A 14,398-nucleotide genomic window follows, 5' to 3' on the forward strand; every position below is an offset into this window, starting at 1 on the left:
ACGAGGAGGTTGCTCTTCACGAGTGCCCACGAATCAAAGAATTACCACCAGCGGAAGTGTATTGTCCGGGTAAGTGAGACAATTTTGTGTGCATTTCAGTGTTTTGTGTATGAAAATGACCATCCGGTTCCGGAAACTGAATTTCAGTACATATGGGTAAATTTAAATAGTAATCATTTCATTTTGAATGAAATTCGTCCGGGAACCGAGGTTTCCGGATATCTGAAGTCCGTTTCACCTGACATGCATAAGTATTCAAATAAAATAACCACTACATATAAAAGACTGCAAGAAAGACATTATAACCCATTAAATAGAGGTCACTTGTTCTTTCATTTTCAGGTAAACTAAAAAATTATGAAGAAAAGGCAAATTAGTGTTGCTGACAAGGTAAAAACATCACACCATAAAAAGAAACATGTCATTTCAGTTTATGTGAGCTAAAAGTTGAGGGATTCAACCAATGTTTTGGAAACTTTTGTACTCAGGCTTATATTAAAACTAGTATTATATTACTCATATAACAATCATGATAAAAGTTTTATTACAATTAAAACATGACATTTTTTCCCCCAAACATTACCTCATATTGTAAATTCATTCATCAAATTAGATTACCTTTCTTTCATCTCCTGAAATACCTGACCTATAAAGTCATGGCTATCTGTAAGATTCTGCAGACTTGATTGCTCCCTGAGAAGCGATGGAGATGATAATGATGATAGCTCTTGACAGTCTGACTGTAGCTGCTGTATCACTCTCTCGTTTATTTTATTTCTTGAACTGGGGTGGGACAAAAGTAAGGTCACAACTTGCTCCAAGTCCTCAGATGCAACTGCTTGCATTAGTCCATGTAAATATGTCTGCTGTGGCTGTTTCGAAACTTCAGCAAATGACTCTAAACAGCGAAAAATACTGGTACCATTGTTGTATTTTTTTCATATATCTTAATCCATTACTCATCTGATAGAAATACTAAAAATAATATAATATTTCAGTTTACACTTTTGATAAATGTAGATGGCTTCTGTAGTTACTTAAATTAAAGAAGACATTAACTTTCTCCTATCAAATAACATTTTTATCTCTTCAAAACATAAAAGTACAATTGGTCCTATTTGATATTTGATTTCAGGTATGTACCATGAGTTGAAAATGTAGATGGTAGCTTTTGTTTTGGTGGCAAATCCAAACAATAGTTGTGTTCACCAACTGCAGCCTTTGGTTTTTCATCGGGTTCAGTCCCTAAAACAAAGTAAAGTACTGTGAGCATGTTCAGAAAGAGACAACAATATCAGATAAGCAATCATCAGGACAAGCATGAGTACAATAGGTGCAAAGGAAATATTTTTTTACGCATAAATCATATGTGAAACACATTTTTCCAATAATTTATTATATAGCTTATTTCATTTCAACACATTTACAAACATTATTATTTACTCAAAGTATTCTCTATTACTCTAATAGTATTATGTGTAACATACCACAAGCCATTTACCAGTAGAACAGATTTTGTACACGGTGAGGCTTGCACAGAAAAAGATGATGCTATATTCAAAAATAAAAAAATACATATTAGGCCAATGAAAATTTATGTATCTTAAAGATATGACAAAGGAAAACTAATTCTTAAATTAATCTACAGCTAAATCACATTACTTCCTTATACAACCAAAGTTCCTTTCCAATTTCATATTCACAGAATACAGTACAAATGTAGTATCAGTATCTCTAACTCTATATGTATCTATCATCTGTGAAAAAAAGGGAGAAATAGGCCATACCATCTGATTCTTCATTATGGTGAGTGAGTGAGTTATGGTTTAAAGTCACATCGGCAATATTTCAGCCATATCGTGACTAAATCAAGTTATATAGTCATGAAACACAAAACTGAACTAAAAACCTGTCGACAAAGGACAGTACAATAACTAGAGTATCACAGATTTTAGTTAAAACTAGTTTGAGAGTATATAAAAGAACAATGGTACAAGTCAACAACACAATATCAAAACGGGTTATAGATCGCCAGCAACCAAAGTTCGGCCACCACACTAGGGACCGAGGGGACTTACGATGCTTTTGCTACCTGCACGGCACCCCAGACGGATTCACACCATCCCTTCAGTCGCTGGCGATTGTAGTCGATATTAACCACCAATTAAAACGAACATATATATATATATATATATATATATATATGGGTTCAGTGTTTCAGTTATATCACTATCCTGCTTCAGGGGCCTGTGATTGGGAAAACCCAGGATATCATCATCAAAATATCGACAAGTGTCTTATGTGACAATAAACAAAGGCAAGTTTTGATAATTTGCAATCGTCAAATGTAAAACATTCACGCTGCTATCTGATATTTGATAAAATATAATCGCATATTGCCTTTTGTTGTGAGATACGTTCCCAAAGAGATCACACGGGTGACATTATCTGGTCAGACTGCAGTAGCCTATTTCTTTCCCAAAACCGGAATGAACCTTTTACGGAAGTTGTCGATGTCTTGCCTTGATACGTATGTTATGTACGGAGTCCATACTTCCTTGATGCAACGATTTGTCCCACTTTCTTGAACTCATCAGGTCATATTTAGGACAGGTTATCGCATGGCATTTACCGTTCAGAAACACATTCGGGAGTAGTGCACTTTTTCAGATCCAATTAGCGCTGTGGGGGCTCGAACGTGCTTCGCCGGCTCACCATTTCTGCTAATTAATGCTCTACCACTGGACCACAGGTGCTATCACATGTAATCAGTGCCCGTGTAACGGGTCATTAGAATCCCCATTGACATGCACGTGTAATCAGTAAACAATGAATTGCGCATGCGTGTGACGTGACGGTCCGCACTCCCATTCATCTTTTCTTGAAACCACACCCGCAGTTGTTTTTGTCAACATGACCGACCAATGGGATTAACTGGATTAACGCTTGAAAAGGTAAGAATTTATGGCTAACCCTTGCCCAAAGCAGGCTAACCCTAATGACCGAAAACGTGTGTTTGATCGTAAAGATGTGTAAGTTTCCCTAAGACCGAAAAGGGGTGTTTGATCGTAAAGATGTGTAAGTTTCCCTAAGACTGAAAAGGGGTGTTTGATTGTAGAGATGTGTAAGTTTCCCTAAGACCGAAAACTGGTGTTGGATTGTGAAGCGAGAGTCACCAGAGCGTGAGGCACGGTAACGGTATAACGAGACAGCGTTGGCACTATAGCGTGGTAATTGAGCGGATGGTAGAGCTCGGGCTGTGCCCGGTAAACTGCATTGTTGCCACACATTCTCATGTCGTGACCCTATGCAGATTCACTTGCCAGAACAAAGTAAGTGAAAGTACCCTGAAACACATAATGGCATATCCAAAACACATGTCCTGTCCAGGGGCACAATCCGCAAATTGACCTTTCTGGTAAAACAGTTTTATTCTATCTTCTTGCCAATTTAGAGATTTTGTCTGAGATGATGGCTTTGCTATATGATACTGCGATGTTGTTGTGCTGAATGTAAATAATAATGTAACTGTAGTTATGGAAGATAATCCAGTAATTGAACACTTACAGAACAATACTTATCTTTAATGCCAATTATACAATGTATGCTATTTCTGATGTCACTATCAATACATTGCTATTTGTATGTGTATCATGTTTGGGAGAGGCATTCAGATAAGCAAAATTTGCTTGTTTGCCAATCCCTCCACTTTATGGAAATAAATATGTTTATATCAACTGTTGCAACACAAAAACATGTACTTATAAACAAAGGCTTCGATTGTCTAGTGTTCATTCTAGTTATCAAGAATGCATTTCAATTTGTTGTTTGGCTTCATCTGACATTCAAAATCATGATCATGATGATTTGACTTTGACACTTGACAAAATTATGGTTTTAATACTTAAACAACTACCACCCAAACTACTCCAAACTCTTCTAAAACTCTATAACCTCATATATCTAAACGGACAGGTCCCTTCACCTTGGAAACAAGCCCTGGTCACACCAATCCCCTAACCCAATAAACCAGCTGACCAGGCTAATTCATACAGACCAATCTCCCTAACTTCTAACTTATGCAAAGTAATGGAATCAATGGCAAAAAAACAGGTTACAACACTACTTAGAACAAAACAACATAATAATCCCAGACCAAAGCGGTTTCACTCGTGGACACTCAACCTTAGATAACCTTGCCCGACTAGAGCAGGACATTAAAACAGGCCAACTTACCGGTAACAAACAATATACTACTGGCATCTTTCTAGACTTCTCCAAATCATTCGACATGGTTTGGCATAACGTGCTAATACAAAAACTACAAAAAATAGGTCTTAACGGTCAAATAATTAACTACATCCAAAGTTTCCTAACAAACCGCAAAATCACCGTGGGCATAGACCAAACGCTATCGGACCAATGTCCCCTAGAAAATGGCACTCCCCAGGGCAGCATCCTAAGCCCAACACTCTTCAATATTATGTTTAACAATCTATTCGAGGGACTATCCCCCAAATTAAACACATCAAAATTTGCGGATGATGGAGCCCTCTGGATCCGCACTAAAAGCATAAAAATGGCCCAAAACTTACTACAAAAATCTCTAAATAAAATACAAAAATGGGCTGACAAATGGGGCTTCTCCCTAAACTCAGAAAAAAACACAGGAATAGTATTTAAACACAAAAATATGCAACCCGCCTCCCTTAACCTCCAACTAAACTACAAACCAATCAAATTCCAAATTCCAAATTCGATGAACATCTCACCTGGGATGCTCACATTAAAAACCTAGTAACCAGGTGCAGCAAAGACCTAAACACGTTAAGATGCCTAACCGGCTCCAACTGGGGGGCCTCTAAAAACACTCTCCTCTCACTCTATATATCACTAATTAGATCCAAACTAGACTATGGCAGTGCCATTTACGACACCTTAAACAACTCTCTCATTAAAAAACTAGACTCAATCCAGTATCAGGCCCTAAAACTAATCACACGAACTCAACATGGCACCTCCTCCACCTCACTCCAGGCCTTAACAGGAGAAATGCCACTTAAACTACGTAGGGAACAACTTACCCTAAACTTCTGGGCCGCATCCCAATCAAACCCTCTAATCGAAAACTTAATAAAAAACAATATTAGCCGAAGAAACCAAGCCCTAGCCCGGAAACATCCACTACTGACTCCCAGAAATAAGCTTAAACTTACCCAGCTCAAAATCAGAAATCAAAAGTGTCACTAAACAAAAAATCAACAAAAAATGGCAAAATATATACCAAAACTCAAATAGCCAAATCAGGAAAGTACTAAAAAAACACCTAAATAAACCAAAAATACTACACCCATACAAAAAAATCAACAGAATAATTACTAAACTACAAACAGGCCACACCAAACTAAATAACCACTGTAAAATAGCTAATCTACACACAACAGGAAACTGCCCACATTGCAAACAACAAGAAACACCAGAACACGTACTCATTCACTGCACACACTACCAAACACACCGAACAACACTACAGACCACCCTAAATCTTAAAACCGGACTTACACTAGAATCAATCCTAAATCCACAAAATAAATTAGAAAAATTCAAAGCCTTAAGCATATACCTAATTAAAACAGGACTAATTAGTCATATTTAAACCCCAAATAAAATATTAAAACCAAAACTACCTTATCTAACAACCACCCAACACACACAGCTCCCTTAGTTCATCCCCCACCCACTCTTGGCATTCTTTCCAAATCTCAAAATTTCAAAATTACTATATAAGCAACCCCTAAAGCCCCCCTCCTGGGTTGCACAAACTCACTTTTCCCCTTTTTGGAAACACATTAAATGGCCTGGCCGGGCCTGTGTGCAGTCGGAAAGCGCACGTTAAATCTCCAATATAAGTAAGTAAGTAAGTATGCGAGCAAAGACCACTCGCATTTTTCGCATTTAATTCACGCTCGCTTTAATTTCAAGATTTATAGTATCTATGTCTGCATGTAATTTTTTTAAAATTTTGTGACTAACCCTTAATTGTCCACACAAACACGATCTGTGAACACATTTAGTACCTAACACTTTGTTAGCTTTATTTACCCTACTGCATGACCAATCCCTGAGATATGTGTAATTAATTACACATGACACAGTCATCAGAGATCTGGGATTATCCTACTTAGACTAGTTTATGTATCTATGTTTCATCTTGGATAAATGTATGGGACCAGGGTGCAGACTGGTTATGTCTGGTGCAACTGGCTTTTCTTGTCAACATGCACCCGGTGCAAGTCAAATCAAGTTCCTAAAATCAAAACTTTGCTGTCAGCTTGAAATGTTTATATTCGACAGATATATTTTTCCAGAATTTAATTTCCAATAATAAAGGATGCATATAACGCACATATTATACAGGAATAAATAAGTCTTGTGTACATTGATCAATCGGAAGGGGTGCTAATTGGGATTGTTCACCAGCCAATATTGCTGTAAATATCGCCGTGGGCGCTTCTTAGAGGGGGGCGCTTATTACGTCGAATACAGTATGCTCATAAATATCATATAATCAGAACCTAGTGTAAGCATGGTAACAGTGTTTTAACATGTTTTCGCTTTCTATCTCCAGTTTCCATTTATTCAGTCATACACCTTGTCCATAACCATGGTAACAGTTTTGTTCGTTTGTCAGGCCATGAGGGCAGTGAACGATGCACAGATAGGTGTTGCCCAGATACAGAACATCTCCGACATAGACAAAGCCCCGCCCTACATCTCTCCTAACACCCCTTTGGTGAACCCTAGGACTGGGGAGAGGATACCTCCCACTGGAGCCTCTTCATCAGCAACCAGGTAGGTAGGAGGGAGGGAGGGAAGCAAGAGATGAGAGATGATGTAAGGTGTTCTAGGGTGGGGCCGTCTTGTCGAGGCAAGTGTGTCCACTGGCCTATATCAAAGCTTAGTTTCTACCCTTACCACATCATGGCCATTTTTCTTTGCTTGACCCTGGCACCACCTCGCGTAGATCACGAGTTGTGCCCCTTGTAGTGAAAACGCGACATCCAATCAGAACGCTGTTCTTATCTCGAATAGCTTCACAAAGATGGCGACTACCATAGGCGACGACCTAGTCAATCAGATGACGAAATCATTCATGATTTCATCCCTGACACAAAAACATAGGCAATCATATTTCGATGAAAAAAACATGTCAACAAAGACAGGCAGGTAAATCTCTTCACACGAAGGTGGGTTGGCTAGACAGGTGAGGGGGTGCAGTGAGTGATGTTAGAGTGGGGTAAGGGGGGTGTGAGGTGGGGAGGGTGAGCAGTGAGGTTAGGTGGGGTGAGGGGTTGGTGGGGTGGAGGGAACAGTGTGATAGGCATGGGGGGAGGAGGGGGTAGGGTGAGCAATGAGGTTAGGTGGGGTGAGGGGTTGGTGCGGTGGAGGGAACAGTGGGATAGGCATTGGGGGAGGAGGGGGGAGTTGGGGAGGGTGAGCAATGAGGTTAGGTGGGGTGAGGGGTTGGTTGGGTGGAGGGAACAGTGTGATAGGCATGGGGGAGGGGGTGTGAGGTGGGGAGGGGAGCAGTGAGGTTAGTTGGGGTGAGGGGTGGGTTGGGTGGAGGGAACAGTGGGATAGGCCTGGGGGAGGGGGGTGTGAGGTGGGGAGGGTGAGCAGTGAGGTGAGGTGGGGTGAGGGGTTGGTGGGGTGGAGGGAACAGTGGGATAGGCCTGGGGGAGGGGGCTGCAAGTGAGGTGGGAAGGGTGAGCAGTGAGGTTGGTTTGGATGAGAGGTGGGTGGGCAGAGATGCGTAATAACTACGCTTTTGAACCTCAAATTAGGATTTTACATTTTTCCTACCCAAATTACGACATATTTTTCACATATTATTTACATGTATAAAATATCACAGAGAGCAAATTGTTTATTCAAAGTTAATTACCAAAGTTATTCCATATACAATACCATTGTTTGAAATGTGGCCCCGATGTATGTCACTGATAAGGTTGTCGCTTGCCGTTATGGAACTTGTCTTTTATGAGTACTTTTTCGATGTTTGAATTGATATTCAGTTTCAAGGTTTTGTCATAGTATTCCATACAAACGCAAGTGGAGTCATTTTCCCTGCTTAATTTGAGCTTTATTGTCCTGTTCTAAAAATAGTGCGGCTTGCATGTGCAGCTACATTCCTAGCGTCAGTGCATGTGTACCCATGCATCACATATGTATATGCCTAATGAAAATGTTGAATCTCGAAACCAGCATCATGGCAAGACACTCTTAACATTACTCTTTTTCACATGAAATTACACTGTTTTACCCCACTGATTACTCCAAAGTTTTATTTAGGGTTGGCATCTCGGGGTAGGGTGGGCATGTGAGTGAGTGAGGGGTGGGGGGGGGAGTCAGGTGGGGAGAGGGGGATGTCAGTGAGGATGGAGAGAAGGAGCAGTGACACCCTTGGGTACAAGGTGCGGTGAAATGTGTCCTGGACAGATTCCCTTCTTGTCCTGCACCATTTCGTGTCTTTTCCATGTTTTGTGTATACAATACTGAATGAGTGCAAGGAATTTCGAACCCAATTTTAATGAAATTCCTATGTTAATTTCTATGACATATTTTTTCTCTGTACATTATGTACCGACTAATGCAGAAGATGAAATGTTATCAGACTGCCATGGCACAACATTGACCTGACAACCTGATAAATGATTCAAGTCAAATAGAAGATTCAGTAAAGGGAAGTTCCAATTGCTATTTCAGTAACCAAAGATAACTCAGCAATTAAAATGACAGATGGTACACCAATCAACATCATGAACAGTGTACCGATCGGCCACTACAACACGATGTACGTCCAGACAGGACGCCAGCAGAACCAGGAGGTGGAAGAGGACTTATCCTCTGATTCTGACAACTTTGACAATGAGGAAGACATACAGGAGCAGGTGCGGCAACGGCGTCTGGCTGATGAGGAAACAGCTGAAATACTTAGGGGTGAGTTTCTGCTAATGAGGCTGAAATACTTAGAGGTGAGTTTCTGCTAATGAGGCTGAAATACTTAGAGGTGAGTTTCTGCTAATTAGGCTGAAATACATTGAGGGGAGTTTCTGCTAATGAGGCTGAAATACATTGAGGTGAGTTTCTGCTAATGAGGCTGAAATACTTAGAGGTGAGTTTCTGCTAATTAGGCTGAAATACTTAGAGGTGAGTTTCTGCTAATTAGGCTGAAATACATTGAGGGGAGTTTCTGCTAATGAGGCTGAAATACTTAGAGCTGAGTTTCCGTTAATGAGGCTGAAATACTTAGAGCTGAGTTTCTGTTAATGAGGCTGAAATACATTGAGGTGAGTTTCTGCTAATGAGGCTGAAATACATTGAGCTGAGTTTCTGCTAATGAGGCTGAAATACTTAGAGGTGAGTTTCTGCTAATGAGGCTGAAATACTTAGAGGTGAGTTTCTGCTAATTAGGCTGAAATACATTGAGGGGAGTTTCTGCTAATGAGGCTGAAATACTTAGAGGTGAGTTTCTGCTAATTAGGCTGAAATACTTAGAGGTGAGTTTCTGCTAATTAGGCTGAAATACATTGAGGGGAGTTTCTGCTAATGAGGCTGAAATACTTAGAGGTGAGTTTCTGCTAATTAGGCTGAAATACATTGAGGGGAGTTTCTGCTAATGAGGCTGAAATACATTGAGGTGAGTTTCCGTTAATGAGGCTGAAATACTTAGAGGTGAGTTTCTGTTAATGAGGCTGAAATACATTGAGGTGAGTTTCTGCTAATGAGGCTGAATTACATTGAGGTGAGTTTCCGATAATGAGGCTGAAATACATTGAGCTGAGTTTCTGTTAATGAGGCTGAAATACATTGAGGTGAGTTTCTGCTAATGGGGCTGAAATACATTGAGGTGAGTTTCTGCTTATGAGGCTGAAATACATTGAGCTGAGTTTCTGCTTATGAGGCTGAAATACATTGAGGTGAGTTTCTGTTAATGAGGCTGAAATACATTCAGGTGAGTTTCTGTTAATGAGGCTGAAATACTTTGGGGTGAGTTTCTGTTGATTTTGTTAATTGTACATGGGCCTTATTGTATTTATTGTACATGGGCATCATTGTATTAATTGTACATGGGCATCATTGTATTAATTGTACATGGGCATCATTGTATTTATTGTACATGGGCATCATGGTATTAATTGTACTTGGGCCTCATTGCATCAATTGTACATGGACATCATTGTATTTATTGTACATGGGCATCATTGTATTAAGTGTAAATGGGCATCATTGTATTTATTGTACATGGGCCTCATTGCATCAATTGTACATGGGCCTCATTGTATTAATTGTTCATGGGCATCATTGTATTAATTTCATATGGGCATCATTGCATCAATTGTACATGGGCGTCATTGCATCAATTGTACATGGACCTCATTGTATTAATTGTACATGGGCATCATTGCATCAAATGTACATTGGCCTCATTGTATTAAATGTACATGGGCATCATTGTATTTATTGTACATTGGCATCATTGTATTAATTGTATATGGGCATCATTGCATCAATTGTACATGGGCCTCATTGTATTAATTGTTCATGGGCCTCATTGCATCAATTGTACATGGGCATCATTGTATTCATTGTACATGGGCATCATTGTATTAATTGTACATGGGCCTCATTGCATCAATTGTACATGGGCATTATCGTATTAATTGTATATGGGCATCATTGCATCAATTGTACATTGGCCTCATTGTATTAATTGTACATTGGCCTCATTGCATCAATTGTACATGGGCCTCATTGTATTAATTGTACATTGGCCTCATTGTATTTTTCATTGTACATACTTAACTGATCCGCCGACTCTAAATTGCAGATTAAAAGGTCATATTTTGAGGTCATATTTCTGTTTGCTAGCCTGACAACAAAGAAAATTACTGAATGAAGAAGTGCTCCTTGTGGGTTAGTAGAAGTAGAATTTAGGGCTACTTCAGAGGTCCATCGTCAGGGTGCGGTTTGTTCGAAAGTGTTACTTCCCTTCTCATATTGATCGGCTTGAAAGAGTTCTTTTTCAACTAAATTGAAACTTGGTGGAAAGGTCAGAATTTTGTTGCACATTTGTAAATTATTTGGGGGGTGGCAGATCTGTAATCAAAGTACTGTATAAAGCACTGATTTGTTTAGTTTGTTATTTGAGCCGTTGTGCCATGTTATATCTAACTTTTGCTTTTGTATACATTTTCTGTATTTTTCTCTATGATCATGTTATTTAACTCTGCTCTTCTGAGTCGGCTCTGTGTAAATAGCTTGAATTTTGTTGAATGTTTAATATTGAAAATTCTTCCTTTATCTCAGGATGTCTCCATAGTGTAGTGGAGGAATGTTGGATCAGTGGCTCCATAACCAGTGACGACGTTACAAGATGGTACTTGTTGCCAAGTTACTGTGCCAGAAATCAATGTGGGTTTGAATCCCAGATTACCTAATTGTTTCTTGGTTTGTCAGCACCATACCCATACTAGTTGGTTTCACCTTAGTGATAAAGTTGACATGATGTGATAACTAAAATACTGTTCAATGCGGCATCAAAACCCTATTCTTAGCTCCAAATACTCTTCCTATTTGTGTAAAATATATCACCATTACCCAATTAATTATTAATTGCTTCCTATTCAGATTGTTAATTACTGAGAGGGTGACGGCATGTCACAAAAATGAATGTTTAAAAAATGTCTTCTGATTGGTGTAAAAATACCCCATAGATTGGACCAAAGGGAGTAAAAATATATTGATCTCCAATGTGAATGATAACGTGTGAGTAAATACCCAATTTGGATCCCTGTTTATATCTTATTTTGAAATCATGTTGACATTACTTCCCTACGCAATAATTGTTTGTTTATATCATCACTACAGATGTAGTTGAACATTTCAGCTTCACGGGCACATTATTGGTATGACCTCCTTTTGCATGTGGTTGTTTGCAGTTAATATCATTTGCTTCAAGATATTATAACTTTGTATATAGCGGTGTCAATAAAATGTCAATCAATATGATATAGTGCCTGTTGTCCTTGGTAGATATAAATCTGTTTATACAGATGTCTTTGATTTGCATCCTTTCTGTTCAAGAAGGAAAGGAGATTTTACAAGTGCTTCAAGCGAAGCTGAATTTTAATTGAGGGTAACATGCACAGACGTGGAACCATTTCACAGTATCACAGCCTTTGGTTCGAATGGGGCTCAGTCATCTAAGGACTGAATTTGCTGTGCGCCTCTCGGGTGTGCCAGAAACCTATGATCATGTGTTTGAATCACATATTCGTGCGAGTGTGTCTGTTTGTCAGTAAGGTCCAACACCGCTTTGACCAGTGCTCCAGTTATATCACGCTGTGTCAGTTTTAGGTAGGAGAAAAGGCTAAAGTAATGCAGGTCTCAGATGTTTGCTGCTTTGTTAAAACCCAAGAGCACGGGTATTATGCTGAAAACATAATTGGGACGTACGAGGATTCGAACCCACAATCATAGGGTTCTGTTGCAACAAATGGACACAACTCTGCTTTTTACTTGCCTTGAATTTGCCTAAAGGTGTCTTGAAAAAACAACAATGAACCTTGATGGCTTGGATCGTTGCTCATAGTATCAATCACTGGACTGTCCGGTCCAGACAATTATAAGTACAACAAAGATCATGACAGTTGATAAATTTATTTTATTACATCACTAAGCCATCCGCTGTAATGCGGTCACTAAGCCATCCGCTGAAAAGCAGACACTTAGCCATCCGCTGTAAAGCGGACACTAAGCTCTCCGCTGTAAAGCAGACACTAAGCCATCCGCTGTGAAGCGGTCACTGAGCCATCCGCTGTAAAGCGGTCACTAAGCCATCCGCTGTAAAGCGGACACAAAGCCATCCGCTGTAAAGCAGACACTAAGCCATCTGCTGTAAAGCGGTCACTATGTCATTCGCTGTAAAGCGGTCACTAAGCCATCCGCTGTAAAGCGGACACTAAGCCATCCGCTGTAAAGCAGACATATGCCATCCGCTGTAAAGCAGACACTAAGGCATCCGCTGTAAAGCGGACACTAAGCCATCCGCTGTAAAGCAGACACTAAGCCATCCGCTGTAAAGCGGACACAAAGCCATCCGCTGTGAAGCGGTCACTAAGCCATCTGCTGTAAAGCAGACACAAAGCCATCCACTGTAAAGCAGACACTAAGCCATCCGCTGTAAAGCGGTCACTATGTCATTCGCTGTAAAGCGGTCACTAAGCCATTCGCTGTAAAGCGGTCACTAAGCCATCCGCTGTAAAGCGGTCACTAAGCCATCCGCTGTAAAGCGGTCACTATGTCATTCGCTGTAAAGCGGTCACTAAGCCATTCGCTGTAAAGCGGTCACCAAGCCATCCGCTGTAAAGCGGTCACTAAGCCATTCGCTGTAAAGCAGTCACCAAGCCATCCGCTGTAAAGCGGTCACCAAGCCATCCGCTGTAAAGCGGTCACCAAGCCATCCGCTGTAAAGCAGTCACTAAGCCATCCGCTGTAAAGCGGTCACTAAGCCATCCGCTGTAAAGCGGACACTAAGCTATCCGCTGTAAAGCGGACACTAAGCCATCCGCTCTAAAGCGGTCACTAAGCCATCCGCTGTAAAGCGGTCACTAAGCCATCCGCTGTAAAGCGGTCACTATGTCATCCGCTGTAAAGCAGTCACTAAGCCATCCGCTCTAAAGCGGTCACTAAGCCATCCGCTGTAAAGCGGTCACTAAGCCATCCGCTGTAAAGCGGTCACTTAGCCATCCGCTGTAAAGCAGACACTAAGCCATCCGCTGTAAAGCAGTCACTAAGCCATCCGCTGTAAAGCAGACACTAAGCCATCCGCTGTAAAGCGGTCACTAAGCCATCCGCTGAAAAGCAGACACTAAGCCATCCGCTGTAAAGTGGACACTAAGCTCTCCGCTGTAAAGCGGACACTTAGCCATCCGCTGTGAAGCGGTCACTGAGCCATCCGCTGTAAAGCGGTCACTAAGCCATCTGCTGTAAAGCAGACACTAAGCCATCCGCTGTAAAGCGGACACTAAGCCATCCGCTCTAAAGCGGTCACTAAGCCATCCGCTGTAAAGCGGTCACTAAGCCATCCGCTGTAAAGCGGTCACTATGTCATCCGCTGTAAAGCAGTCACTAAGCCATCCGCTCTAAAGCGGTCACTAGGCCATCCGCTGTAAAGCGGTCACTAAGCCATCCGCTGTAAAGCGGTCACTTAGCCATCCGCTGTAAAGCAGACACTAAGCCATCCGCTGTAAAGCAGTCACTAAGCCATCCGCTGTAAAGCAGACACTAAGCCATCCGCTGTAAAGCGGTCACTAAGCCATCCGCTGAAAAGCAG

The 14,398-nt window shown here is 40.8% G+C and overlaps 2 protein-coding genes across 2 annotated transcripts; one reads left to right on the forward strand and one right to left on the reverse strand.

The window, feature by feature from the left end:
- Positions 1 to 6,697: 6,697 nt before the first annotated feature.
- Positions 6,698 to 12,069, forward strand: LOC125378584. The gene is made up of 3 exons (XM_048394133.1): positions 6,698 to 6,852; positions 8,767 to 9,000; positions 11,371 to 12,069. Exons 2-3 carry the CDS (start codon positions 8,793 to 8,795, stop codon positions 11,499 to 11,501), a joined length of 339 nt encoding a protein of 112 aa, XP_048250090.1. The 5' UTR covers positions 6,698 to 6,852; positions 8,767 to 8,792; the 3' UTR covers positions 11,502 to 12,069.
- LOC125378848 (protein TRACHEARY ELEMENT DIFFERENTIATION-RELATED 7A-like) lies at positions 7,336 to 8,122 on the reverse strand. The gene is made up of 2 exons (XM_048394819.1): positions 8,105 to 8,122; positions 7,336 to 7,746 (listed from the first exon to the last, which is right to left on the reverse strand). The coding sequence occupies exons 1-2, from the start codon at positions 8,120 to 8,122 to the stop codon at positions 7,336 to 7,338; spliced, it is 429 nt and encodes a 142-aa protein (XP_048250776.1).
- Positions 12,070 to 14,398: the final 2,329 nt, after the last annotated feature.

Source organism: Haliotis rufescens, unplaced genomic scaffold (assembly GCF_023055435.1).
Source record: "Haliotis rufescens isolate VD_foot unplaced genomic scaffold, xgHalRufe1.0.p SCAF_13, whole genome shotgun sequence".
Classification (NCBI taxonomy): domain Eukaryota; kingdom Metazoa; phylum Mollusca; class Gastropoda; order Lepetellida; family Haliotidae; genus Haliotis; species Haliotis rufescens.